The sequence below is a fragment of the Haliaeetus leucocephalus genome, unplaced genomic scaffold (assembly GCF_000737465.1).
Source record: "Haliaeetus leucocephalus isolate CR32 unplaced genomic scaffold, Haliaeetus_leucocephalus-4.0 Scaffold140, whole genome shotgun sequence".
Taxonomy (NCBI): Eukaryota; Metazoa; Chordata; class Aves; order Accipitriformes; family Accipitridae; genus Haliaeetus; species Haliaeetus leucocephalus.
In genome coordinates this window covers 12386923-12414316 of record NW_010972576.1, presented here as the reverse complement: position 1 = coordinate 12414316, position 27394 = coordinate 12386923, and the positions used below count along the sequence as shown (strand labels likewise).

General features: G+C 38.8%; 1 protein-coding gene across 1 annotated transcript in view; it reads left to right on the top strand.

Moving 5' to 3' along the window:
- Positions 1–25647, top strand: part of PPP3CA (protein phosphatase 3, catalytic subunit, alpha isozyme) — a 119639-nt gene extending 93992 nt beyond the window's left edge. Inside the window, exons 10-15 of the mRNA XM_010561043.1 lie at positions 2810–2935; positions 5586–5660; positions 13590–13674; positions 17775–17872; positions 20599–20628; positions 23879–25647. Of these exons, the coding sequence (XP_010559345.1) occupies positions 2810–2935; positions 5586–5660; positions 13590–13674; positions 17775–17872; positions 20599–20628; positions 23879–24072 (608 nt within the window). The 3' untranslated portion in view covers positions 24073–25647. The remainder of the gene's footprint in view (positions 1–2809; positions 2936–5585; positions 5661–13589; positions 13675–17774; positions 17873–20598; positions 20629–23878) is intronic.
- The last annotated feature ends 1747 nt before the right edge of the window (positions 25648–27394 follow it).

Sequence of the window (27394 nt, the reverse complement as noted above, 5' to 3'; positions counted from 1 at the left end):
TTTACTGAGCAGCAGAATGGCTGCCAACTGTCAGACTAGGATGGGCAAGAGTCACATGTGGTTTATTTAAATGGAGGGTGTCTGCCTGGCAGAAGTTTGCGTAAATGTTAGCGAGCCGTTTTCTGTGTCTGTCAGTGAGCAGGCTTCAGAAAATCCCAGGTCACTCTGGGCTCTGTCATTGTGCACAAAATGGAAGACATTTAGCAACCTATTCAGTTTTTGTGGGAAGCAACAGTCTAGTGCATCAAAAAAAGTTTCTTCTCTGATTGACACACACTTTAGTCAATGGAAGGAGATGAATAATCAGAAGAAATTGTCACCCCCTTCAGTCAGTGTTGCAATACACTGCATTTCCTATGGTGCTGTGTCATATTGCAGTCGTGCAACTTCATTGCTGGCTGTTAAATGATTACCAGCCCCTGGAACTGTGTTCCTCCCGGGGGAGCCACAGGTGGGAAGGCTGGAGGAAAGGGGAAAACAAAGTATGATACACCTCCTTCTCTACATGTCTTTGGTGTGGTATATTTCTGACGTACTTTTGACTCATGGTGTTTCATCATTTATGAAGGCATTATCGTGTTGCTTTCTTGATTCATTTTTCTTTGACTAAAGCTGAGGAGAACCATTCTGAAGGTCACATGTTACTAGATCTCATCAGGATGGCTTAATTCCAAGCTTAAAAAGGCAAATTGAAGATGATTTATGTAAAGTTACATACATGTCTTCCAGTATGTGCAGTATATTGTCTCTAGCATAAAAAGTATTTGATGACAGCTCATCTTCAGCTACAGAACTAGAATGGTTACAAGATTGGGTGATGACCAGCGCACGCAGTGAAGTCAGCACTGTCTACATGAGAGTAAGCATCTGAGCGGCGATTGCGTTCAGAACTATATGTAAATGCTAGTGGTGAGATTTATTTCATGTAAAGTTAACTGAGCTGTCTTTTTAAAAGTGAAACCCCACCCTTCCTTTTCTGGTAATGAAAATGTAAAGTGCCAGCACCTTTTACAGTGGATGGAAGCTTCAGCTTGTGTTGATTGTTGAGTCCCATGTTGATTACAGATCCTGCCTGCAGTCTCCTGTAACTGTATTGTTTAAAAAGTTCTATGTTTTTGTGTTCAGGATAGTTGAGTCCCTCTGGTTTTCGTGGTCATGTCAAAATGACCTTTTTCTCCATAAGCAAAGAAATACTTGCTCTTCTATTTCATAAATGGCTCTGTTCACATCCAAGAACAGATGTATTCTGTGCCTGTGCAATTTAGAAATTACTGAATTTCAGGAAACAGATTCTGAAAATTAAAATATACCCTAATTAGGTTAGAGATACTAAGGTTAAGTAACTGCATTATTAAGATTTTACATTACATGTGTCTTTGCAAGAAGACAGAAAAAAAAAAAAAAGAAAAAAAGGAGAAGGAAGGACTGAGATTTAGTTTTAGTGTTTCCCAAGCTGAGGCAGTTGGCCCATAAAGTGAACAATAGAAAGCAGCACTGGATGATTTTTATTGAAAGACCATATTATTGAAAGCTCTCCCTCAACACATTAATTTAATGTATAGACCTGTAATACAAACAGCTGCTGAACCCACCCCCATTCTGTGTTATTCCAAGTGGTCTCAATGAATGGCCTTAGGTTTGAGTAATCTACAGCACCTTAATAACCACTTATTGCCATACAAAAAATTTAAAAGTGCATGAAAGTCTAGATTTGGTGTGGAACATAGTGTTAGCATAGTGTTGGGCAAACTTCATGCTTTGGAAAATGAGTTTTGATAAGGGCAGTTATGTAGGCTTATTGTAGAGTTCACTGTATTTTGTCTGCCACATTTTCAACATGATTACTTTCCTCCTTCCTAGCCAAATTGATGTTGTCCCTTTCTCTCCTGCCTGCACTCTCTGCCATCTCAGTTATACCCAAGCCACATTCAGCCTTTCCCTCTTTCACCTGACTTCTGACTGCACTGGGCCTATGTACAGCTATGGTCTCTTCTAGAAATAAATAGCTGTTTCTTACTGATATGCTTTGTAATACTTTGATTTACTTTATTCTATTAATATTGCAAAACAGGTTAATCAGATCCTGTTTCAGGTACAAACCTGAAGTCCATTAACACAGGTTAACACTAAATTGGCATAGTGCTTTAAAAATTGGCTATGGCATAAGTATCTGTATTTCTGCCCTTTAGCAAAGATAGTCTTCTTGTGTGTGTGTGTGTGTGTTGACAAGAATGATGTGAACTTTAAATGGCGTAAGACAAATCGTATTAGTATTCATTCATACTATAGGGAGCACAATCTCGTGTGCCTCGCATTTGAATAATATGAGAAGAAAGTATCATCTGTTGTACAATACTGTGAATGAAATATGTTGAAAATGTTCATTGGAAGAGCAGAATTCAAACTGAGTGATGAATGCTTTTCTCTGTTATCTCCAAAGTATGGTTGTGAGGAGCTCAGATAACTGTGTGAAATGGGTGCTTGTGGATACTCTGCCTCATTCCCTGCTGGTGGCAGATCCCAGAGCCTACGTTTGTGACTATTCAGAGCTATTAATTCACTTACCAACCCACCTTAGTGCCAGGGAAAGCTGGCGACACCGCTTTCAGACTGGAAATGGCTTGCAGCTTCTTTGAGGCTGTATTCTATCATAACTAGCAGTCAAGTGCTGCTGCTGCTGCTGGGTCAAGTGGTTGAAAGCTGCTGAGCAGCTCTGCAGGCTGTGTGTGCTGTGAGTGTTACTGGTCTGGTAGCCAGTCACAGGCACGTGGCTGATGTCTCTCTTGTTTCTTTCCTTTCTCCCTTCTAGCTGCAGTATTGAAATATGAGAACAACGTTATGAATATCAGACAGTTCAACTGCTCTCCTCATCCGTACTGGCTTCCAAACTTCATGGATGTGTTTACCTGGTCCTTGCCATTTGTGGGGGAGAAAGGTACGTAATTTGGCTCTGTTTGTAGAAACTGCAAAACGGTTTCTTAGTGACTGTGCATGTCGCCTCATTTATTTGAAATGGCAAGAATAAGTTGAAGACAGATGACTTGCTTTCAAGGACAAATTTGAAGAAATGGGCCTCAGAGGGGCAAGCAATTACCAATTGTTAATCACAGTTCTCTTATGTTTTTATAATTTCCACTCTTTCCGGGCTATGATACTGTTAATGTTTCTGCTGTAGAAATAGATTTTATGGCATTGCAGGTGCATTCACTGAATAAAATTCCTATTAGTTGTTCTTTTATAAGCTCTTGGGCATTCCCTTGGGTATTGCTTACTGCTCAAGTGCCATCACAACAGACTTCACTACATCATGGTTACATCCTTACCCAGCTGACCTTTCTATTAAGACCATGGGTTGCTTTTTCACCAGGAAACACAGAGCTGGTGATGCTAAGACCCAGTCTGGTTAACTGTTCCTGGAGAGAGTAGAGACATGGCAGGAAGAAGGAAAACCTGCTCCTCGGCCCCTTCTCTGCCCAGGGCATACAGTGCCTCAGCGCTGGCGAGAAGGCTCTAAAGAACATAAATGATGTTTTATTGAAACACGATGCTCTTGATGTTGCCTGAAGACAACTTCATGCTATGAATGGCAAGCACACAAAAGGCATGAAAACACTTTGGTCTAACATACTAAATGAATACATAATGCAAACTGCTTAAACCCCAAGTCATTTTATTCAGGGCCTGAGATGAAGCTTGCTTTGATCCATCCATTATAGTATATTGCTGCAACAGCAATTACTGCCAGAAAACTATAATAAACTCCTAAAAGCTGCTTGGAATAACAGTTCTCTCTTAATAGGCAACTGGAAATACAGCCAGCTGTGGCTCTTACCTGCAGTCATGACCAGCTTTGTTTTCAGCTACTCTTTTGTATGAGGAGAGCTGCTGGTGAGATGCCTGAGGTCTCTGTGAACAAAGCCGATAGACAATGAAATAGGGATTAACAAAGAATAGACAGCTGTTTCCACTAATGGAGACATTACATAATCCACACTGACATGTGTTGCAGACTCTTGTGAAGCAGATAAAATGCTTTCATTTTCTTTGGCCATAAAATCAGCTAGGCTGGTTTTAGGATGGGCCTGTTCTCTGTCCACACTGCAGTCCTGTAAGATGTTCTGTGACGTCATTTTTTCAGAGGCTTCTTATCAGTGGCCTCCCCAGGTGGGGCTGCAGGATGCACAGATTTGTTGAGATTCTGAGACCATGGGTGCTGCTCCTTCTTTTTTTCTTGGTTGGTTTTTTTTTTCTCCTTCACGTCTTCCAGTGGTCACTCTTACCAATTGCTTGGAAATTTTAGATCCCTAGAAGTGAAATTAGTGTTTTCCCTTTCTCTGCAAAACAAAACTCAAGGATGTAAGAGTTGATGTTCTACACAGCTTTTTATTTATTTCCTTTCTTTTATAGATTTTTTTTTCCCTCAAAAGCCAACCAAGGTAGGAAACTGTTAGTTTCACTTGTTGTTGTTAATGTGGAAAGTCTTTCCACTAATCCTGTCAAAGGAAAATATTAAATCCTTCACTAATGTAGGAAAAATATAGCTTTGTCCCACACTTCTAATGTTCCAAGCCATCATAGTTGTCACAGAAGAGGATTTTAATAACCACTTGATTAAAAAAATTAAAGTTTCAACCTGTGTAGCTAGTGCAAGACTAGACATGCCTGGTAACCCTTTTAATGATGCTTACTACATGTAGATGTAGTGGAGTTTCTCTCAATCTGCTAATGATTTTACCTTGTAACTTTGGCTTTTTTGATCTCTAAATTATATTTCCTTGGTTGTGATTTTTCCCGGGGTTTTTTTTCGGCTGTTCTTATTCTGTGTGCTCTCTGGTTAGTGTCTCACTGTTGCCTTTCCAGAAAGAGCAGAGACCAGGTTAGGGGTAGCCTGAGGCTGACCTTTCTGTGCCCAGGTTGCAAAGTAAGCAAGCTGAATATATTCTTAATTCACCGATAATGATGTTTCTATTGAATATAGAATAGTTCTGGCTGGAAGAGACCACAATGATCATCCAGTCTATTTGTCCTGGATTTCAAGGGACACTGCCCCTTTGTGGACCTCTTACAAGGTTGATGTTTTGTTGAACTGAAAGTATAGTAGCCAAAACCTGGATAAATAAATAAATATTCTGTGATCCCTCTTGCTGTAACTTTTTCAATTGCAATGTCGTTCCATTTGCTGAACAGGGAAATCAAATCCTACTGCAATGTAGCAGCAGGATGAGAGTGGTCAGGTCTGTTGTCCAAGTTGAGTGAAAGGCAAAAATGTATTCAGGGGGAGAAAACAAAAGTTACCTAGTTCATTGACAATTACAAAAAGAGAGATCGTAAACACATTAATTTTTTTTAAGGTCTATTTGTTGTGGTGTTTGTTATATTTGGAACAATTTTTATGGAAACCTGTACTTTTTATTAACTACACAAGACACTTCAAGCTTATATTACTACATGCATAAAACAAGGTCATGTTCTTTAAAAAGTGGGTGCCATTTCTGTACTGAGTTTTCATTAACACTACTACAGCTAGAGTTTGCTCTCTATCAGACCAGGAAAGCTTAATATCAACATTTTGTTTTCCATTTTAGTGACAGAGATGCTGGTGAACGTGCTGAACATCTGCTCAGATGATGAATTGGGGACAGAGGAAGATGGGTTTGATGGTAAGAGCCTCCTGCCCTTGGCTGAGATTGTTTGCCTTGAAACTACTTTAAAAGTTTATTTACTAACCGTGGGATAATTTTCTGAGGCCCATTTAATTTCTGTGCCGCTGAAAGCAACTGTTGTGCTAGACTCCAGTGGATTTGTTTACTGCATGCTTTGGAAAGAATTAAGAGATCTTCTGTCCTGTTCTAACCCTTTCCTTGGTCTCACTCTTTTGGTTAAAAAAAAAAATATTTCCCTCCATGAAATCTGGTTTGTGTTGTCACGAAGAGGTTAGATGTTGATTTCATGCATAAGATCCCAGGGATTTCCATAGAAAGTTTAATTGTATCAATGAAATTATCTTCCTATAATGAAATAAGCTTCATGCAGAGCTACTTCCAAAATATCGGTACCACAACTTTGGAAGACTTGAAATATTTCATTAGTCACCTCTTCTAATGCACTTGTGTATCTAAAAGGCTTTAAGAAGCAGTAGAATCAATAAGAATAAATGTGCAAACAGATAGAGAAATGTTATGACCTGACATTTCTGCTAAGAGAGGAATGGTCACTTCTGTTGTTATTTGGGTTGGAGTTTATATGATGATAAGTTGCCTTGTACCTGTTGGTTTGACTGTAAATGATACTTTATATCTTGCAATTTGGGGATTCTTAGAAGTCAATTTATATTATTAGACATTATTTTCTGTTAGGCTGTGCAAGAGTAAATTGCAGCTCTCCAAAATGTCCCTTCTCAGTTGAGCAAAACTGAAAAAAAATCCCATGCATCCCTAACATTCTTATTAGGAATGCTTACAGTGTGTAAAAACCAAAATATTTAGGAAAAGAACAGAAATATTAAAAAATTCAAAAAAACAGAACCTGGAAAAAAAACAAATATTCTCCGGGTGTTTGTAGGTAGAATGAATGAACAGGGAGAATGAAGAACTTTCAAGTAAGACAAATATTTAATGAAGTTGTAATTAATAATTAAACTTCTCTCTCAAGGTCTTTATTTTTAATCTTTGGAAGGGAAAGCTAGATCATGGGTTTTGGCAAATGTTTCCTTTGTGATGGAGAGGAGTATGGATGACAGCAGTTTGATTTTACTGTGAATAGCCAGATGGAATTCCCTGTTCTGCATCCACCACGGAGTGTGGACATGAACAATTATCTTGCAGGACTTGGGACAAAGACTGAATTTATTGAAACCAGTAATCAGTGGAGAGAAGAAAACACCTGTTTGCATATTGTGCCCAATTTTTTTTCTCATGAAATTTAAATAAGTAGCTACTGTGTAATTAAAGCAGCATGTGAAACAGTACGGAGGCACACAATGAGTAAAAACTGTGTCAAATTAAATACAGTAGCAACAAAACCACGTGCTTAAAATCCTTGGCTCAAGAAAGCACTTAAGTGCAGGCTGAAATCCCACTGAATGCAATGCCAAAGCAAAGGCTTTATGGGAAGGATTTTTAAATTAATTCGGCGCTGGCCTAATACTTTCTTTTAAAGTTGTACTATAAACTTCCATTGAGCACAGATAGGCCAATGCCTGTAGTCCTTTTTGAAAATTTTAGTGTGTCAGCGTTCCCATGCCTTAAGCTACACTTCAGGAGCACGTTTTCCAAAGTAGAGTCAGAAATAACGAGGCATTAGGGGTCTTTGGGGACAGCAGCCCTCTCTGGCTGCAGGAGGTCTCCGCATCTACTGTGGTTTTTCTGGGAGGAGGGTGAAGCCCGCCGCGTCTCCCTGGGGTTTTTACCACAGCACTCCTCCAGACGTGGAGTTTGCAGCATTGCAGGTGTCTAAGCAGGGAGACAGGCTGCAATCCTCTGGGCTTGCATGTGTGTGTACTGCACAACGATATCTAACAGCGTTAAAGTTTCCAGATGAGGCATAATTAAACCATTCCTGGTACTGTAATGCTAATACTGTTGTCTAAATCTGCTTTCAGGTTTTTTCTGTATGAATGACTTTCCTGTGTAAAACATTATGTTAAGGAAGATGTTAGAAATGTCGTCTTCTTTAGCATGTGTAGCTAAAACCAGAGCTGGTGTATGTTCATGTCTGCTTTCCCGGATAATCCCCTTGGAGTTGTAAACTGGGATCCATGGCGCTGGTGCTGCGGCTTGCTGTGGGTGCACGCTTGTACCTTCAGCCCACTGGAAGTGGTGGGCTCGTGGGGATCGTACACATGGAAGAGACTAGAGGATTCAGGCATAAAAGTAAATTTGAGGGTTAATTTAAATTTAAATAGAGGCTGATGTCTTTAATGATTTCATGGTGGGTTCTGATGTATTACCTGCACAACAAAGGAAAATCCTTTTTTTCTCAGACATAGTTGAGTTCCCTCTCTTTTCTTATTTTTTTTCCTTAGAGTCTTGCGTTTTGGGGGAGAAAAGACAAGATGTATTTCATATGTGTTCTTGATGAAAGAGCCTGGAATGATTATCAGCTTAAAACTGTTTCTTTAAGGGCTGTATATTGACAGTCTTGTAGTGGTTCAACATGTCCACTATTATTCTTCAATAATTTCTGTCCGGCTTCCTTGGAGGACTGCAGCAGTACAGTCCTATTTGCCCACTGACATTTTTCTTTAGCAGCATTTCCCACAGAAGGAAATGCCTGATATCTGCAACAGCAGATGCATTTTGTTTGATGGAATGATTCTTTAAAATCATTGCTTATTTTTATATCATCAGTAGTTTTCAGGGCTTGCTGCTGATTTCCTTTCTCTCCTTGCAGTTTGAACATGCCCTGACCTGGGTTCCCACATGTAATGAGAATGATCCATCACTATGGTTTGCACTGATCATTCATTTCATTCATTTGTTATCTTCTCTTACACTTTCTCGCCCTCCGTCTTCCCCTCTCACTTCCCCCTTCAAAACAAAGCCCCATCAGTATTGCCTGACCTCACTGCATGGTGTTCTTGTGAGCCCCTTTTTATAATTATTATTTTTTGGTTCTGAGTCATGCATGTTGCATCTAGCCATGAGCAGGATGCTCAACAGCATGCAGTCCCTTTTTTTTCCTCTCCTTTTTTTTTTTTTTTTTTGCTTAAGGAAACACATCATGGGGATCTGATCAATTTGTAGGCAGTTTCTGTGTATGCTTAGTGGGAGAAAACCTAAATAGCAATCGTAGTGCCCTTTGTCCCATATGTCCCTGCTGGCCTGTATTGGCCTTTTGGTTTCACTTGCTTTAAAAATGAGAGGATATGATAGGTCAAATTTTCTTATCTCTGATAGTTTCCTCTTGCAGTACTTTCTCTTTCCTGTTTGCTGTAGTGGTTGCAATATAATCTGATCCAGCAAAAAATGTCATGGGTGAACGTTAGCTCGTGTGCTCTATGGTTTGTGCATCAAACATATCGCTTAGCAATAGGAGCTGCAAATACCTCTACCTAGCCAGCATATAGTCAGAGTCCTGTTTTATTTTAATTAGCAACATTTCTGGCCTCATGAATTTGATTGAAAAAACTAAGCTGCTAATTAAAAGGGTGCAATAATGTAATAGACAACTTGACACAAATGCACTGCTTGCTTTGTACGCATCGCTATCATGATTTGGCATAAAGACACTCCTAAATTACCTGCATTAATTTTTGTATTGCCTTCAACATTGTAGCTCACAGCCTTCTCATGGAAAAGCCACTGTCACAGTGCTAGCTGCAGCATGTATTCCTCAGCTGGAAGACAGCTTCCCCAGTACAGTGCTGTAGTCCGAGCCTAAAGAGAAGTACCAAGTCAAGCACCTCCTGCCGATCAAAACCTGGTTCTGCTGTGAACAGCTGCATACGAAATTTGCCACAGCTCTTCAGTGCAATAAACTGCACTTGGGGCAAGCTCTGCTCCAACTAACACAGAGGCTGGCTGAGCAAAAGCAAAGGCCTCGATCATTATAGTCTCAGTTACTTACCAATGCCTTGGTAAGGGTGTTCATGATACTGCCTGGGCAGATGAGAAAGTCTTAGCTTTTCAATGAGTTAATTTTTAACTAGGAGAGAAATGGAGGGGTTTTCCCACTGGTTTATGTTTGTTCTTCCTCCAAACCAGCAAGGTTGGGCTGCAATGTATACCTACTCTCTGTGAGTTGGTGGCAGAGGGGCATTTTAATGTGATCTTTTTATTTATTTATTCATGCATTTATTTGGCCAGATATGGTTATTTCCATGCCCAAACCATTTTTCATGTAAGCCATAGTACGGCACATTGGTGTGCTCTGCCTCTGGACCAACCTAGCAGCGTGCACTAGATAACCAGTGCCCCCAAAACACGTGTCATGGTGCAGTTGTGCCTGGGCACCGAGTGCTGCACTTGTACCATGGTGGTATTTGGATTTGATAACTGTAATCTGCTGGACCATTTGAACAAATGCATGTGCATGGTAGATGGCACCGATTTTGGTAGAAGCAGCAGACGTGTCTATGATAGTAAGCTATTCTTTCAGATATCAGATGTAAATTGGAAGACTTGGCTTGATACCACTAAGTAAAGAGGGGTCATCAGGCAGGCACACCCCACATAAACTGGGGGGACTGATTCTGAGAAGTGATTAAGCCTTATCAAAGCAGCTGCAATAATGTAGGAGAAAGTATACGTTCAAGGGGTGGGTGGTAACACCGAGGCTCATCTTTGCTGCTGATCTTCTGCCTGCATGTTGGTTTCCTGCAAAACCTACTAACAAGGCTTTAAGCTGAAAAGGTTTTTTTTCTTTTTCTCCATCGTTCTCTATCTGTTTCTTTCCTTTTGGATGTTTCCTGCCTAATTTGTTTCTTTTCTGTTTTTCAGACTTTACTTAAACATTGCATTTCCATTGATGTTGTCAAATGTTCTATATTATTTTTTATTTTCATTCTACAAACATCACTGATCTTTTTCTTTCCCCCCCTTTGGAATTCATAAGAAGATCCCATTTATGCCCAGAAGAAAGGTATTCAATAAGTTGGAAGGCTTAAGTTTAATTAATTTGCCTAGTGCTTAATTAGATAATATATAATATATTAGGATACCAGTGAGACATTTGGGGTTGGCTTTTTTACTCAATATTGTTTTCTCTCTGTTCAATCCTACATATCAGAATATTTTCAGACTTTATAGGGGTTTTTTTCATTGATCTGTTTCTTAATCTGAAGGCCTAAATTACATTTCGCTGACTTGCAAGATCTGTGTTTGGATGCTACAAATCCGAAATCCAATAGAACTTGTTAAATTACTGAATTAAGATTCAAAGCTTTTATTCTACCTGCCAAATAATTTTTCCACTCTGATTTTAAACTTGGCTGTGTTCATGATTTTTTTTTTTAAGTTCCTTCATGCAAATAGGGTTTGTTTAGATATTGAAAGAAAAGTAAAAACTTAAGAGGATATCAGGCAATGTTTGCAAAGGCTAAAATTAACCCTTTTACTCATAGCCAGTTCTAAGGTTATGACCCATTTGCTTTCACATAAGTGCATGCTTAAGTGTATCTGAAGTAATTCATAAGGATTTGCAGTAGTGGTGAATTTCAGAATACTAAACTGGAGTAGTCACACTTGAAATGTGAGTCTAAGCTTTATATATAACTAGTTAGGGAATCTAAATACTATATCACGTTAGTAGTATTCAGTCAAAACTAACAGGGCAACAAAACATTGCGAATATCAGGTGCATTATTTAGGAAATAATGTTTTAAAAAAACAAATAGGATAAGTAAATTCATTAGTAATATTTAGTAAGCAGAGAATATTTTAAGTCATTTTCACAGATCTGTTACAAATTAGGAAATCTTTTAAGTGTATTTTTAGTAACCTTTTATGTGTATTGATGAGAAACAAAATACTGCCTTTGAGCCTGCTGTGTTTTATGATTAAGTATTTTTTTCCATTCTCATTTTATATTTAAGTGTAGGGCATTGTATTTCACTTCGGTCATAAATTATAATTCCAGTTTTCAGTGCTCAACTTTTCTGGAAGTTAAACAGTGACTGAAAAAAGTTGAATATACTTCTAAGATCAACTAGAACAGTGTGCATTTGTAATAAACAAGTAGGGATAGTTACACTTGGGGGAAAAAAAAAAGGCAAGTTGTGTTTAAGTGCTTTCAGAGTAAAAAAGGATGAAAACCGTGTCTTGTGTATCTTGAGAGTACAATTCAGTGAGATTGTAGTAACTGAGGCAGGAACGTACCCCCTCTATTTCCTGAAGAACCCAACTGAATCATTGCTGTTTAATTTCAATTTTCCATTAAGCTGTTACAAATATATTTAATTCAGTTACAGCTGAATTACAGCTGTTTCTCCCACTCTTTGTTGTCTAGAATTAGACACTTATGCCTATTTATATCTTTGTATTTTTTTATACCTTATCTTCATATGTGGGAGATTTGAAAGCCATCATTCTGAGCATAGTTTCTTTCAGTTTGAACTTCAAGATACAGGCTCATAATTTCAAGACAGCCTAAGTGGACAGTTAGAAATGCCTGGAAGTAGTGCGTTTAATAGCTGCCCCAAAAGACGGGTGCGTGCAAAAGCAGCATGCATGATTGTAAGACGTCTACTTTACACTCCTCAGCAGACGTACGAACACATCCCAGTACGTACACCCACTCTTGCACCCATCACCCACGTCGGGCAGTGCCTCGCTCCCCTGCCCGGTGCGCTCTGGCGGCTGTCTCTGCCGCTGCCTGGGCTCCCTGGGGCTGTCCTCTCTGCTGCCGTAACCGCCTCCCTCATTTTCAGCCCTTTCTGCTGTTTTAGCTTCCGCGATAGACTCCACTTTATAAAATGGATCAATTTGCTAGGAATTGAAAACAGAAATTTTCATTTTTGTCCTTGACTTCTGGAGCAGCAAAGGAGTAAGTGTTATCGTGATGCGTAGTGGTTTTCAGGTTGCCCTCCTGAACCTTGGAGGCAGGAGTTGTCAGGCAGCATCCATACGAGCCAAGGTTACCTATCATTCAGAAACCTTTGGGAGAAATCTTCATGATGTGTGTGGTTATGAGTGTGATAATTCAATTAAACTGCTTTACTTAGTATAACATGGCATTTTCTTGGGGACACAGGAGGTCCTTATTAAAAGAAATTCCTTGTTCTGGTAACTTAGTACTATTTGCTTTTCCCATTCAGGTGGTTCTCTCTTGGATGCACAGACATTATTCTAGGTTTTGATGATAGCCAAGTAACAAGTACACATGCAAACTTAGCTGACCTGTAGTCTCTGTTCCAGCATATGTTTATTTTAAGGCAGATTATTGTGTGAGTTCACAAATTTCAAAGTAAATGTAATTTTGAGCAGTGATGAGAAGCAAGTTGCTCTGTGGAACTCTCTTAACCACTGCCAGCTGATGCAATCCCTGCCTTTTCATGCTGGTTTCCAGGACTCTGCCTTTAGGTTTTATAACCATTTAAATACTTTTTAACTAGGGATGGGAAAACCCTAACTGGACCCTCTTGGCCTTATGCTTAACCCACTCACTTTTTTTAGAAAATTAAGAGAAACATGATTGGTTTTCACTTCAAATGGTAAGACTATGAAATAGATTTTAACTCCATTGTTATTTAACTTTTCTTTGAACTCTTTTTTTTTATGGTTTGGGTACTGTTCATGTTGAATATCTTTTTGGCATTTTGACTATTTTCTAAGAAACTCATTTTCAAAAGAGTATGGTCTCTGAAAATGTTTTTGAAATAGAAAATTAGGTTGCATTGATGAAAAAACATGCAGCTTTAATGTGTAGCAGGAAAAAGATCACATGTCTAAAGGTACTAATAACTAGATTGTTCAAAAGTGATCAGTCTTGGGCTATAAATAACAAAAAAAATAGTATTTTTGGTTTTGACTACAAATGTGACTTAGTTTGGCAAACCATGGCATTAATATGATGTTTCTTGTATTTAGAGTTCAGAATAGTGATGTATCATTTACAAATCCCTATAACGGTTTTTAATGTGTTTTCCATAGGAGCAACAGCTGCTGCTCGAAAGGAGGTTATAAGGAACAAGATAAGAGCAATAGGAAAAATGGCTAGAGTTTTCTCAGTGTTAAGGTAAGGTTTTGTGCTGTTTCAGATTCTTTTTTGATGTTAAAGGACATCTTTGAATGATTACTTAGAGCACTCTACTGTTAATCAAACAGCAAATTTGATATTTTAGTATACCACCCAACTGAGTTTTACTGGAACCTTTTAAAAATTGTTTTATTTATACAATACTGCTATTTATTATGGCTCTGAATAATCTTCCTCAGGGCTTTTGCTGAACATAAACCAGACGAACAAACGAAAGACATCAGCAAAGAAAATTGCAATTACCCTTTTTTTAAAAGACTTTTGGTCACCAGGTGGACTAATTAAGTCTTAGCCACTGCAAGGCAAGAGTTAAATGTGGAGAAAGGGCACGTTCCACATCATGTCTCATTAAAAAGGAAGCCAAGTGTCCCACTTTATCACCCGTAGTTGCTACAGACATGAGTAAAGATGATTAAAGATGATAGCATTAGGGTCATTTAACTAAAAGTCCAGGAAATCATTGTGCAGACAACAGCAACTCGTTACCTTGGGCTGCACTCCTCCAAACACATGAACATGAGTAACTAATTGCTACCCAGTGTTTAGAACTCTCCATTTGATGTCTCTGAGCAGAAGAGAAAACATGCTGTACTGTGCTGTGGTCTAAATATAGAAAATACAGTTCTCCCCCCTTTCAGCAGAGGGATTTTTTTCTCAGGAAATTGTATGTTGCTCTGCTGTAGTCAGTTTATGGCTGTAAAACGGTTAGGGCAAAATCAAGGAATTTTTAAAAAATGTATTGGTATGATTGTATGATTGATATAAAAAGAGAAAATAAAAATAGTTCCTTGAAGAATATACTCTTAATTTCAGATGAAACTCTCAAACTTGCTTGATTTGAGACTCTTCTGGAGCATGCAAGCAGTGGGCAGGTTGTCACTGGGGTTTCACATGGACACAGCAGTTCGCCCACACGTTGCATATTGCAGCAGCATAGCTTTAAATAGCATACTGAGATGGAGGACTTTGTACCTGGGGTTCCCAAAGTGTTATATGTGAGTTACTAGTGATGCACAAGCTACTTCAAAGTGGTACCTATCCAAAAAAAAAAAAAAAAAGTTGGCATCATGCCTTTTCCCTAAACAAGACAGAGGAGCAATCAAATGTTTCCACCTGCTCCTCTGTACCAAGTCTGGCAGAGAGCCGGGAGCCGACATTGCTACCACCTTCATAAAACAGCATGATTATTTTTCTCTGATGATAGTTGAGCAAACAAAGTTTGGGAAACCTGGCTTTCTCCTATAACCTTGAACTGCAGCTTCTGGATCTGCTGTATTTTGTTGTGGAGCACCTTTTGAAATACAGGATTAATTCAACAGAAATGTGAACTTCAATATGCAGAAGGGCCTGAAATTGGATGCTCAGCTGATATGTTTGAGTTTTGTTAACTTGCAGGTAATTGACATTGCCTATATGTGAAAGACTTTTTCAAAGGGAACTATGGGGCAGAAGCTTTCTATGGTTTCAGGGATGGAAGAAGGGTACAGGATAATTCTTGCACATGCCCTGTCTAAAGTGATATGCATAAGCCTCATAGCTTAGGGTTTTAGCACCATTTGAAACTTTAAGCCCTCTTAACTTATTCCATGAAAATCAACATTTTAAGGCACTGATGGAAATCATACTTGATCTTTCCCTGAAAAGAAGTCAAATTCATCTCAGAGTTGTTCATGAGACATTTTTTTATGCCTACCCCATGCATCCCAACAACTCCAGAAGACCAGAATTAACTGTATGTGGTAGAAGAGAAGCCAGTGGTTCACTCACTGAAGCTGCTGAGCCTTTTACAGTTCTTGGTTACTGATGGACCTTGAAACATTGCAGGAAGGACTGAAGATGAAGAGTATATTTGTTCTCCGTTAGCTTTAACCAGCAAATACATCCTTACTGTCGTCAGAGGCATAGTCAGCAAATAAACAGGTACCTCCAATGGGCAGTTTTGCTGACCAGTCTTCCGGGGGATGAGTGACATTTCATCCCAGCCACCATTGCCCCCCTTCTCTTTAGCTGGGAAAGATTGATTCTCCTCAGCTAGGTGCCAGGCTTCTAGACAGCAAAGATTACACGAGGTTAATCTTGCAAATACTGTTCCTATAGAACAGCCTGGGTTATTTTTTCTGTCTTGCCAGCACAATCCCCATTTGACACACAAGTGTCTGATAACTCGGTATAACCCTGTAAAGACTGCAGTGACACCATCATCTAAACCAGCCTATTTCAGAAACCTTTGAAGTTCCTGTTTGAGTCATTGCAGGTTTATGACATTTTTTTCACTAATTCTTGAAAAGCGTTTCTGAACAATCAGCATCTGATGTGACCATCTTCAAAGGACTCAGTCGAACATCTCTTCTCTGAGCCAGAGTTGCCAGCTTCCTCGAGGATGTAACCTGAATGTAAAACTGAGATCATTTCAGCCACTTTTGTCTCAAAATTAGATATCAAAATAATGTTGTATTGAGTTTCAAAGGTTATAAATGAGCTTTGCTGAGAATAGCCATCATAGAAAGATTGGCTTAAGCTCGGTGGAAGAGCTCACGATTCCCTGTCATTGCCTCTCTGTGACTTTTTTTCTCAAGTCTGACTTTTCTTTGGATATATTTAGATAAGAGGGAGGTAAATAAAATATTATTTACCAGTTTATTTATATATATATATAAAAATGTCAGTTTATTTTCCTTTTTTTTTTAAATGGAATTAAAGGACATCCACTAGAAAATAAGGAACACTGAAGGCTAAAAAAATCTCACAATTTGCGATACAGAGGTTTCTTGGGAATATGCAGTTTGAAGATAATAAAAATACAGTGAATAAACTTATCTTATGAAGGTGAAGCTAAAAGTGCCATAGCGGTCTAATTTTAAAAAAAAGAGACATTAAACGGACTGAATTGAAAATGCAGATTATGCATCTGCTTGCAGGGGCAAATAATCAAGAGAAAGCAAAAAATTTGGTGTATAACTCGATGTTGAAAATACTGTGTTAATTCTGGAAATATTTGGCTGTTGCATTAGTTCTGATTGCTTAGGAAACTTGCAAGGAAAACAGTCACGATTTTGACTATTACACAAAGAAAAGCGTGTACAAGGAGAATCATTTTCAAACTAAAAATAGAACTTGAAGAGTATATGTAGTAGGTACACAAGAGTTGTTTGAAATACATGAGTAATTCAGGGCACATAGGTCTAAAGAAAATTTTAAGTAGTAGAATTGTTGAGAGACAGTTTTGATAGACAAAACCACATTATCCTCAAGTGAACATGGAACTAAATTCTGTCTTTGTGTTTGCTTCCTCCAGCTTACTGTCATTATATATTTCAAAGTAAAGCACTTCAAAATAGGTTTCCCTTAAAGAATTGGGGTCAATTTTGCTGCTGAGAAAGTATGTCATCACAGACAGCATTACAGTGCTAGTAGAAAGCTGTATTTAACAGCTTGTCTGGATAGAGCCGTTGTATTCCTGTTGCCATATATTAAAAACTGTGTGTATTTAAAGACTGACAAAACATATTTAGGTTTTCAAAAACATTTTTCTTGAATTCAGTACCATTTTTAGTATACAAAACTATTAAGAACAGTCCTAGTAAGGGTGGAAGTGCTTATTAATTTTAATGAGCTGCCTTTTTTTAAGTGGATGGTGATCATTAATAAATAATGCACCTGACTGCTAGTGTAGACAAAAGCAAAAGAACAATTTAAGTTGATTTTGGACCACATGGTGCAAGACATTTAAATGTGTTGTTGGCAATAACTGCTCCTTTGGTCCTCCTCCCATCAAGTTTGTGGTTTTATGTATATATATTCAAATGTATGTCATACTTTGTTTCATAGATGCAGGTTATAGTGTTAACTATAGCGGGAGTCTGTGTATGGCGTGGTGCAAAGGTGAACCACTTACATAGCAGTGCGGGGAACTGTACTGGTGCGGGTGTTATTACCAGATTCAGTCTATCTTGGTAAGGAGATTGGAGATAACCAAATCATTGCAGGGCAGGTGTAGCTTAAGGTGTCTAAAATGTGTTCTGTGTTTAAAAAAAAAAAAAAGACATTTATTTACTTTTGGGGGTTTTTTCCTTCTGCAGAGAAGAGAGTGAAAGTGTGCTGACGCTGAAAGGTTTGACTCCAACAGGAATGCTGCCCAGTGGTGTGCTCTCTGGAGGAAAACAAACACTGCAAAGCGGTAAGCATGTTTGCCTGTGTGTGTCATTATGTGTAAAAAAACCAATTGGTTTTCAACTGCAGAACCCAAGAAAAATAACCGCAGTCTTCTCGGAAAAAAATAAAGGACAGAATAAATCAGGCGGTTTGTTGTACTGGAGCATTTGTGAGCAGTTCATGTAAGGCCACTTCTCAAGACTTATTGCGTACCACTGATTTACAAAGAAAGAGGGGGGAAAAAAGTCCCAGAAAATCAACTGTTCAGAATGGTAGGTCAGCATTGCATGTAAAGTGCGCTCTTTCCACAGTTTACAGCATCTTTGGGGGGTTTTTTGAGAGCAGCCTTTGATACACAGAGTACTGAATGTTCAGCTTGGATAATGACACTCAAATTCTTATTTTATCTGATTTGTTCTTCTTCATAGAGAATCACCAATGGAAAATAGCTCTAGAATTAGATTTTCTCTCCTAGCAATTCTAGGTGACAGCATGATAACAATTTCACTCTGATTTAAGCCCAAGTGAAGGGAGGCTTTTACAAACACCGCATTTGCCTTGTACACAAACATAATACAGATTGTCAGTTCAGTTTTATACCAAGTGCTTCTAGTTACAGGAAATCTGTAAGTCTATAGTAGGGCTGCCTTTGATGAAATATTCCTTTTGGAATAAGGAGCTGCAAAGTATTTAATTTACTACTGTAAGCTCTCCTTTTTTTCTGTGTGTATTGCTGTAGAGTATATTGCAGGCACACAAGAATGTCTCTTGCTTATTGAGGTTCTGTTGGCAGTAGATGTAAAAAATAGAAATGCTTTATAACCTTAACACAGTCTCAGCCTCTTGTTTTCCTGTTTCCTTCCTGGAGCATTCTTTCTCTGTATTTTTCCCTTTACTGTCTCTTTTACCTAGAAGATTCAGGTATATGGTGGTAAACCTTCTTTTCCCCTTTTTTCCCCTTCCCTTTTTTCTTTTTGATGACTTGTGTGTTACAGACATAGTAACGTTCTGCTTTGAAAATGCTGCAATATGATTCCACAGGATGCCTTTCTTAATGGGGTTGTGGTCTTTACCTAGGCTTTTCTCCATATAGTTGCTTTACATTTGTCAGAAGAATTGGTCCAAGAAAACTGCTATTGTTGCCCTGGCAAAATATTAGGAATTGAAATGAATTTGAGAAAATTGCCTAAAGTTCTTGTTACAATGGCTGAAAGGAAAATCTCCTCATACTGCAGTATTCTGGCTTAGTAAAACATTACTATACACAAGCTTCTGCATTAGTTAACACGTAGTACCCCATTCACCAAATAATCTGAAGTTTACATAGTTTCTGTTAAGCACACATTCATATTACCATACGTATTAACAGAAAATATGAGTGGTATGTTCTGTTGTGGAAGTATACATTTTAGTCTTCATTTTTTTTCTAATGTGTCAGTGCTGGTTTGGATCTGGTTATTCATTTTAATTTCTCATCCTACTTATTGTGTTTCCTTTTCTTTTAAGTTTGCATTGGTTTCGTTCCTTGATTTTTGCCATCTCTCTTGCTCTGTAGCTTGAGAGGCATAGGCTTATCTTGGTGCATGCAGGTTAGCTCCTCTCACTTCCCCATGCAGCAAGATAATAGCATACATATTTTAATATTGATCTCAATCCATATTTAACATCCTAATTAAAAAAAATTGTTTGAGTTTTATGGAGGATGAAAAAAAGCTTTTATGTAGGGGAAAGTAAGACAAAAAAGAAGAGAGGAATTCCTAAAAACTTGGCTTCTTGAGCTATTCTCTAAACCAGAGAAGTTCTTGAGAATCAAAATTCTTTTAAAATATTTGAGCTGTACCATTGGTATATTGAATTGCATTTGCTGATTTGCACCAGCTTCTAAATCTCTGACTGTAAAAACAAATTCATGCCAAAGCTGATGGGTAGAATTCAAATAAAATTCTGTCTTTAAGAACAATGAACGGTTTCAAAACAGTGGTAACATGGTATTTATAACACTGCAGCAACCTCCCGGTTACAAACTTTTCTCTCTCTGACCAGGCTTTGCAATTTTGGAGGTCCAACAGCTTTCAGTCTTGTATCTATGTCCATTGATTTAAATAAAATACTAGAAGGATGCTGTTTTCGGAGATGGGGTTGACAAGAAGGACACTTACAGGTGGAGCAGACTGGGCAAGATTGCAAGCAAAGGCAAAGCTGTCTGAGCAAACTGTCCCATGCTGTGGGGAAGTTTCTTTTAGTCAGAAGAGAGAAAAAAACCATTCTGAGAAGTTGTATATGTGGCTCTTTTGCCTTGTACTGGCAGCTAATACATTTCAAGCTGACATCATAAGTGGTACGAATTTTGTGTGATGGCTTTATGCCATTTTTCGGTCTCTTTTGACAGGGCAAATCAAACTGCTCTTATTCAAAGCTGGGAGAATTATATAATGGCCTTTTCAGGTCAGATGTGCAATATGGAAGACATTTTCATTTTGTAGTTCTTTTGAGTCAAAAGAAAACTACTCTAATGTGTCTTTAAAAACTTTTAGTTTGTGAAACTTCTGCTTCAAAACAAGCTATAGCTTAATTCAATCTGCAAATTATTGTTTTTGTGTAAGCATTTCTCTGTATGTCTGTTTTGCCAAAATCCAGCACTTACAGTAACATTAGTGTTGTAGCTCCTTTGCTATTCACTGACTTGTTCTTGGAGTTAAAATCCTCTGCTCATTTTTCTCATTCGTTTTGCTACCCCTTTCTTCTCTTCAGCTACTGTTGAGGCTATTGAGGCTGATGAAGGTAAATTGGCCAGTCCCCTTTCTGTTGGTGCCACAACAGATAAGGGCTCTGCTGGGTGTATTCATTTTGCTGTAGCTTGTACAGATTGTGTGGGTGTTGGGCTAACAATTGTGGCTCGGTATTAACCAAAATGTAATTGCTTTAAAGGGGAAAACGTTTTTTGGGTTTTTTTCTGTTGCTGTTGTTGCGGGGTTTTTTGTTCTGAAAGTTACAGTCACGTTGGAATTGCTGTATGTTGAACTAAGCACTGAGTAATGCCACAGGAGGAGATCAGGGGACTTGGATTTCACGGGACATAACTCGGCAGCAGCTCGTAAATGCTCTGTGACACATAGCTCAAAAGCTGTGAGCTGGAGGCTGGGTCTTGTCTCCACCTCAAACCATCCTCGGCAATCTCTGGTGGAGGAAAACACACAGCTTTTTAGAAATATTCTCTCTTTTTGTTTTGGGTTGGTTTTGTTTTGTTTTTCCTTTTTCTTTTTTTTGCTTCGGTTTGTTTCCTTTCTTTTAGGTCACTAGTAAAAAAAATTTTATTGGTCTTTTGTTACAGTTCAGCATGTTTCTGTTTCTCTTTAGAAGTAAAACAACATGAGACATTTGTCTGCAAGATGTCTGCTTCCTCTGGTAGTGGCAGTTTACACACTGGATATTTACATTAGAGCAACCATTAACACCAGCACCATTTTAGCTACAAATATAAAGTGACTGGCTGCCTCGGAAGATTTCTGAATGTTTAGTATTGAAAACTATGGTGCTTTATTGACAGACCTCTAATTTAACCCTTAAGCAATTTTTAACGCTACATTTAAAACCTAAGTAATCACATATTGCAATGTAGATGCGCAATATTCAGCATTATAAAGTTTTGGAAGAAGAATTGTCAGAATTCCCCTTTAAAACAAAATTATTCAGTTGTATTTTGTTCTTGCCCCTCTCAAATTTTCTGTGGGTATTTTTTTTTTAGTTAATTAAAAAAAATAAAATAATCTGATGATTGCTGTCTGTTGGTAAGATGTGCCCTTTTGGCCAGTTGAATTTGTTTTTGATTTTTGTAAAGCAGTGAATAAAATTACAGAACAAACAAGTAAGAGAAAATACAACTGCTTTCTAAATAGCAGTGAGTAAGCTGCTATTTATGTTGGAATTATCTATTCCTATCAGCAATCTCTAATCTGCAGTGTGCATTCTCGTTGACAGTTTGGCTGTTTTCTGTGATTTTCTGTGACTATGTGTTGTGTTTTAGTATACTCTCAATGTAAACTGCTAATACTTGTTGTCTGACCAGCAACTACAGCAGAGCACCTTCCTCATTATTACAGACGATAACCTGTCTGCTTGAAATACATTCGATTGAACATGCCCCATTCCAGCAATATGCACCCTTCAAGTTAATTCTTGATTTGCCATCCTTGCTAGTTAGACACTAACCGTAGTCGTAATGACTAGTCTACGTAGACGAAGCTAACGATGGAGAAAATGTTTTGCCCTTTACCAATTGTCCATCTGCAGTTTGATTCAGGGCCCGATAACACCAACTGGGCTGTGCTACCGGCAAGCTCCAGGACACAGCAAGTGTTTCAGCTTCAACACGGCCATCCATTAAACTATTGCTTTAAGGGATTGGCCTGGGTGCTTGTTAGACATCTTCATTTTTGTGGTAGAAGATAAAGTAAAAAAAAGCAAAAAAAATCCATGAAAAAACTCACTGTAGGGCCTGTTCTGTTTTCACTGCTCCATCTCTGCTCACTTGACTAATCACCATTATGTTGTTGTTGTTTTTCTGAGTTGAAGTATAATACATGTTAAAACCCATGCACTTCACAAAGTTCCAATATAACGTTTGTGAAACTGGCTAAGGAACTAAATCCTGAGGCAAACAGGATCTATCCATTTTCACAGGAATGGTTGGCAAAACTATCAGCATGAAAACGCTTTTCTCACTCCCCCCAAAATGCAAGGACTGGTAGATTGGTACCAGGGATGTTCTGGGGTTTGGGGTTTGTTCGCTGTTTTTTTTTAACAGAAGTTACCAGCTTGTCCAGAATTGGGACTGCATATTGGAAGGAGAGCAGGAGTACTTCAGGGTAAAGAGAACATAAAGGGAGGGAAGAAATATCGAATTTGATCTTTGAAACTCCCTTACCATTTTCTCTTCAGGGAGTTTGCAGCTTCCTGGTACTAACACGCCATTTCTGCTCTATGGCATGTTAAGATAGAGACATAGCAAAAGTGCCAGTTCTGGAAGTGCAGTGCATTGATTTGGTGCAGATAAGAGAAAAACACACAGAAGGCTATGACAAATTATCTACAGAGTTGTGACCTGCTGTTTGCCTACAGTGCTTTTTTCTCTTTTGCTTTAAATCTAAAGATCTTCAACTCTTCAATTAAAGAGAGAAAAAAAAATCAAATCAAATAAAAATCACACTCTACAAATACATTCCCCAGCCTGTGCCTGCCTTCTGAGGTTGGTGTGGCCTCATCAATGTTGCTGCTGAAGGCCAGATCAAAAGTCCTCAGGTTCAGTTGGAACTTTGGTCCTTTGTCAGTGCGTTTCCAAAGTTAAATTGTACAAATGCGCAAAGGTTACGATATCCCTGGTCTGCGTTGCACGGCGTTACTGCTGTTTGACTCAAGCTGCTTTCTAGAAGTCCAGGGATGTGTTGGGGAGGCTAACTGCCCCGAGTGATCAACAAGCAGCTCGCCTGTGTTGAGAACATAAGACAACCTGTTGTAGGGTCGCCCCAGATCTCCCATAGCTTTAATGTATATCCCGCAAACTGGCCTCACCAAGTCATCGCCACCTGTAACTGGGCAGCGCTTTTTACCCCGGTCTTTGAGAGTCAAATGGGAGTTTTGCCTGATTAAGGATGTTCCGGCGAGGCACGATGTCTTTAAGGCTGTAAGTGATGACGACAAATGCTAACTCACCGGCTCACGGCTCTGCCCTAAGCATGGTTCCTAATTGCAAACTGTAGTTTCATGTCAGCTTCTCAGCGTTTGAAGCTGAACCCCAGTGGACAGCAAAATACCGGAATTCGATCTTGTTGAAAAAAATAGTTGTGTTGCAAGAGACGGTGGTGGTTAGTTAACCCCCAGGTCTTTCTGAGTACGGTAAGGAGTCGGTCATGTTGTCAGATCTTCTCATTGCCGCCTTCACAAAGAAGGACTTTCGCACTCATTGCTAAGTTGGGGGAAAAGCCGCCAAGAGTTTTACCTTGCTAATTTTACTTTTTAATAATCCTTTATTTAGCTATCAAAGGATTTTCACCCCAGCATAAGATCACTAGCTTCGAAGAGGCCAAAGGCTTAGATCGAATTAATGAGCGAATGCCTCCACGCAGAGACGTGCCATCCGATGCCAACCTTAACTCCATCAACAAGGCAATCTCCACAGAGACTAATGGCACGGACAGCAACGGCAGTAATAGCAGCAATATTCAGTGACCACTGTCTGGGAGGGGGGTTGAGCTGCAGGGCACGATGGGGTTGCTGCACATCAGCAGTGGGATGTTCTTGCCTCTGATAATAGCTTACTTGCTCTGGGGGCCAGGTGTTGGATTCAGTTTACAAAAATCATCTACGAAGAGATCGTCAACTTTAATTTGGTGGGAGGGGGGGTGGGGGAGAGACACCTCCTTTGGATATGCCTTTAAAATGCTTGTAGAAAAATGAAAGCTCATGCTGGTATATATTGCAAAGTTAGGGGAATGAACATGTTTTCCTACTGCATTGGGAACGTCTAGATATGTTACTGAAAGGCCTTTTATTATGTTACTGGACATGAAAACTTTGTTTAATTTCTTACTAACTATTGTACGTTTACAGTTGCAGCACTAAACATGGACAACATCAAAACATTTTTAACAAAATGTACAAACTAAATAAGGACTATTTATTGATAATGTTTTGCTACTCTTGTCAGACAATGGCTATGAAATAAATTAGGCAGTCTTTAAAAATATAGAGGAAAAAAAAGAAAAAAAAAGAATGTTGGAAATTTGTTTAAAATGCCAAAAAAAAAGAGAGAGAAAGAGAGAGAGTGAGAGAGAGAGAGAGAGAGAGAGACAGTTTAATTTTGTACAGATTATGCTTACCTCAGGTTTCTTTAGTGTGCTTCAATGCCCTTCTTTAAATATAACACTTATCTTACTAATTTGGCAGCAATTATCCTTTTCTTTGTTTAAAAAAAAAACTGGAATAATGATAACATTTATCTTTTTTTGCTGTTTATATTTAGGGGGGTTTGGTTTGGGGGGTTTTCTGGGTTTTTTTGGTAAATCAAGTCTTGGTTGTGGCTTGCTGAATTTAAATATTTATGAGTGGTGCATTTTTAAGTATAGTGAACAAGACACCATATTAAGTGCAGTGAAAAGCATCTATATTCTGTAAAAATCTGCCTATGCATGTTTTTTAAGAAAAAATGGCTGTATAGGCCTGTATGGGACTGTAATGCGCTTAGTGGTCTGACTTATACTGGAAATGTATGTATACTGGCGTACTTTATATTCTCTAAAAAAAAAATGCTTAATGCCTTTGAAATTTTGTAATCAAAAAAAAGCTTTGAAAAATCTAAGGGGAGAGTATTCTTAAAGTTTTTAACATAAGCTTGTCAGTGCACATATAGATGGGTAGCATGTTTAGCAAACCTTGTGAAATTTAAATAAGTTTGTAGTTACATGTGAAATTCTAAATGCATGATAACTGTTAATGTCATAATGGTTTAGTCATTTTGTTCTGTTCTGTCACGTGCCACCAAATGTGTAATTTTTTCACTTTTTTCCCTTTGTATATCAGTTACGGGTTTCAACTGGTTCATTCTAAAAAAGAAAAAGAAACAAAACAAAACAAAACAGTCCATTGATATTTTTTAACAATTGTATAAGTGCCCAAGTAATTCACTACAGCCTACAGCCTTGCCTTTGTAATTTGACTTCGAAATGTTGGCAATCAAAGCATGCACTTGTAACAATGAAAGAAGCATTTTATATTACTACTCAATAAAAATGTGCATGAACTTAAGCACTCTTCCCTTTCTTGCTGGCTCAGTCGCAGAAGCACACGTGCGTGTGTGCTTGTTGCTCTCTTTCACTTTGGACAGGAGAAGACCGTTGCTGTAAGAGAAGAATGACTCATTTCACGATTCAAGGTCAGTTCTTTACTAAGAAAAAAAATCATTTATTACCCAACTGCTTTAGGCTACTGAACATCTGCAGACTTCCCCCAAGTTCTGGTTAGAAAGTTGGGTTTTCATTAAAATGAGTAGGATGTATCCCACAAGCAGAGTGCAGAAGAAAACCTGTGCCCTCTGTGTGCTTCCCCCCCCTCATCTGGAGTGTTCAAAAAGGTCAATTAGTATCATTTACAATGTTCCTTTAAGGAGAAAAAATTTCAACCATTTCAGATTTCAAATGCTCTCTTAGTCAGAGGTGAACTGTCAAAGCTCTGCCTTGTTCTCATTTTCTCCCTAACTGTGCTCAGCATCCTTTCACAGTCTGTCATCCTGCAAAGAACTGATGGACGATGCCAAATGGTGCAGTGTTGTGGGTATTGCTTTAGTCCTGCTTTCAGGTACCATTATTAAATGTTGGCTCGGTGTCTGCTTTATTACGTGTTTTTCCCACTTTAGCTCTTGTTATTTCTGGCAAAATATGACAGGTGGCAAAAATAAAGAGAATTCATAATATATGGGACTAGGAAGCTGGATCAATTTTAGATTTACATTTTTATTTCAGATTGCACAGAGAAGTACAGCACAGGGGAGAGACACGCAGAGTCGTAACTATTCATCTGATCAGTGAAGCTGTTCATCTAGTTAATGAGCATGGTCTCTGCAAAAAGTAACGGTGAAAGTTTGAGTGACCACTTTGCTTGCCAGTTCGGTCCCACGTACGTGCTAGCTGAACAGCTGTAGGTTACCTCAGGGAAGTTTTTCTGTAGAGACGTCTGAGCTAGCGCTCAGCAGGCACTTGGTGCAACATAGAGCAATACTGTTGGGCAGTGCAACGTGTGCTGTCCGGTCTCATTTAAGCTGGGCCCTGGCAGTTGCCCAAACCAATTTAACAGCAAGAAAGGGGGTTTTCCTCTCAGCAGTGACAGTGTGGCATAGACCTCTCAACTGGTAGATTTAAGCCAAAAGATCCATGCTACAAATCAGTAGTGGGTTTGCAAATGCCCGCTGTAATTGCCAAAGAGCTTATGGGTAAGTGAGGTAGCCCAGACTGAGTAATGCATTAGGAAATGTACAAAGTCTATCGGGTCAGTAAGAAGATTTTTGAACTTTTTATATCTTAGAAGAATGAAAAATGTCCTGAGCATGCAAAATAGCAGCGTCCCGTATGTCCAGGTAAGACAGCCTGGCTCTTTTCTGGGGTGAGCCACACCGTCCTACCACGGGGCAGGTTCTGGACTGGCTCTGAGGGACAGTCTAGGCTATACTCAAACGTTCCTAAAAGGACAAAAAAAAAATTTCCAAAGGTTATCTCTTTCCAGAGCATCCCATCTTTTCCAGCCGTCCTTCTTTTTTCCTGCTGCAGAAGAAGCTGTAGATGAATTTGGAGAAAAACCCTGGTGCCACTGAAGGCTGAGTTTTGGATTTCGTGGCCTCACTCAGTGATGTGTCATGCATTGGAGTATGTCTCCCAGTACAGGTTTCTTCCTTCTTACCAGATGTGCTACTTTAAAGCTAAAAATATCATTGCTGCCTACATCAGGATTTACTGTATTTTTTTAACTTTATTCCCACTGCGTGAGATAGTATATTGGATAT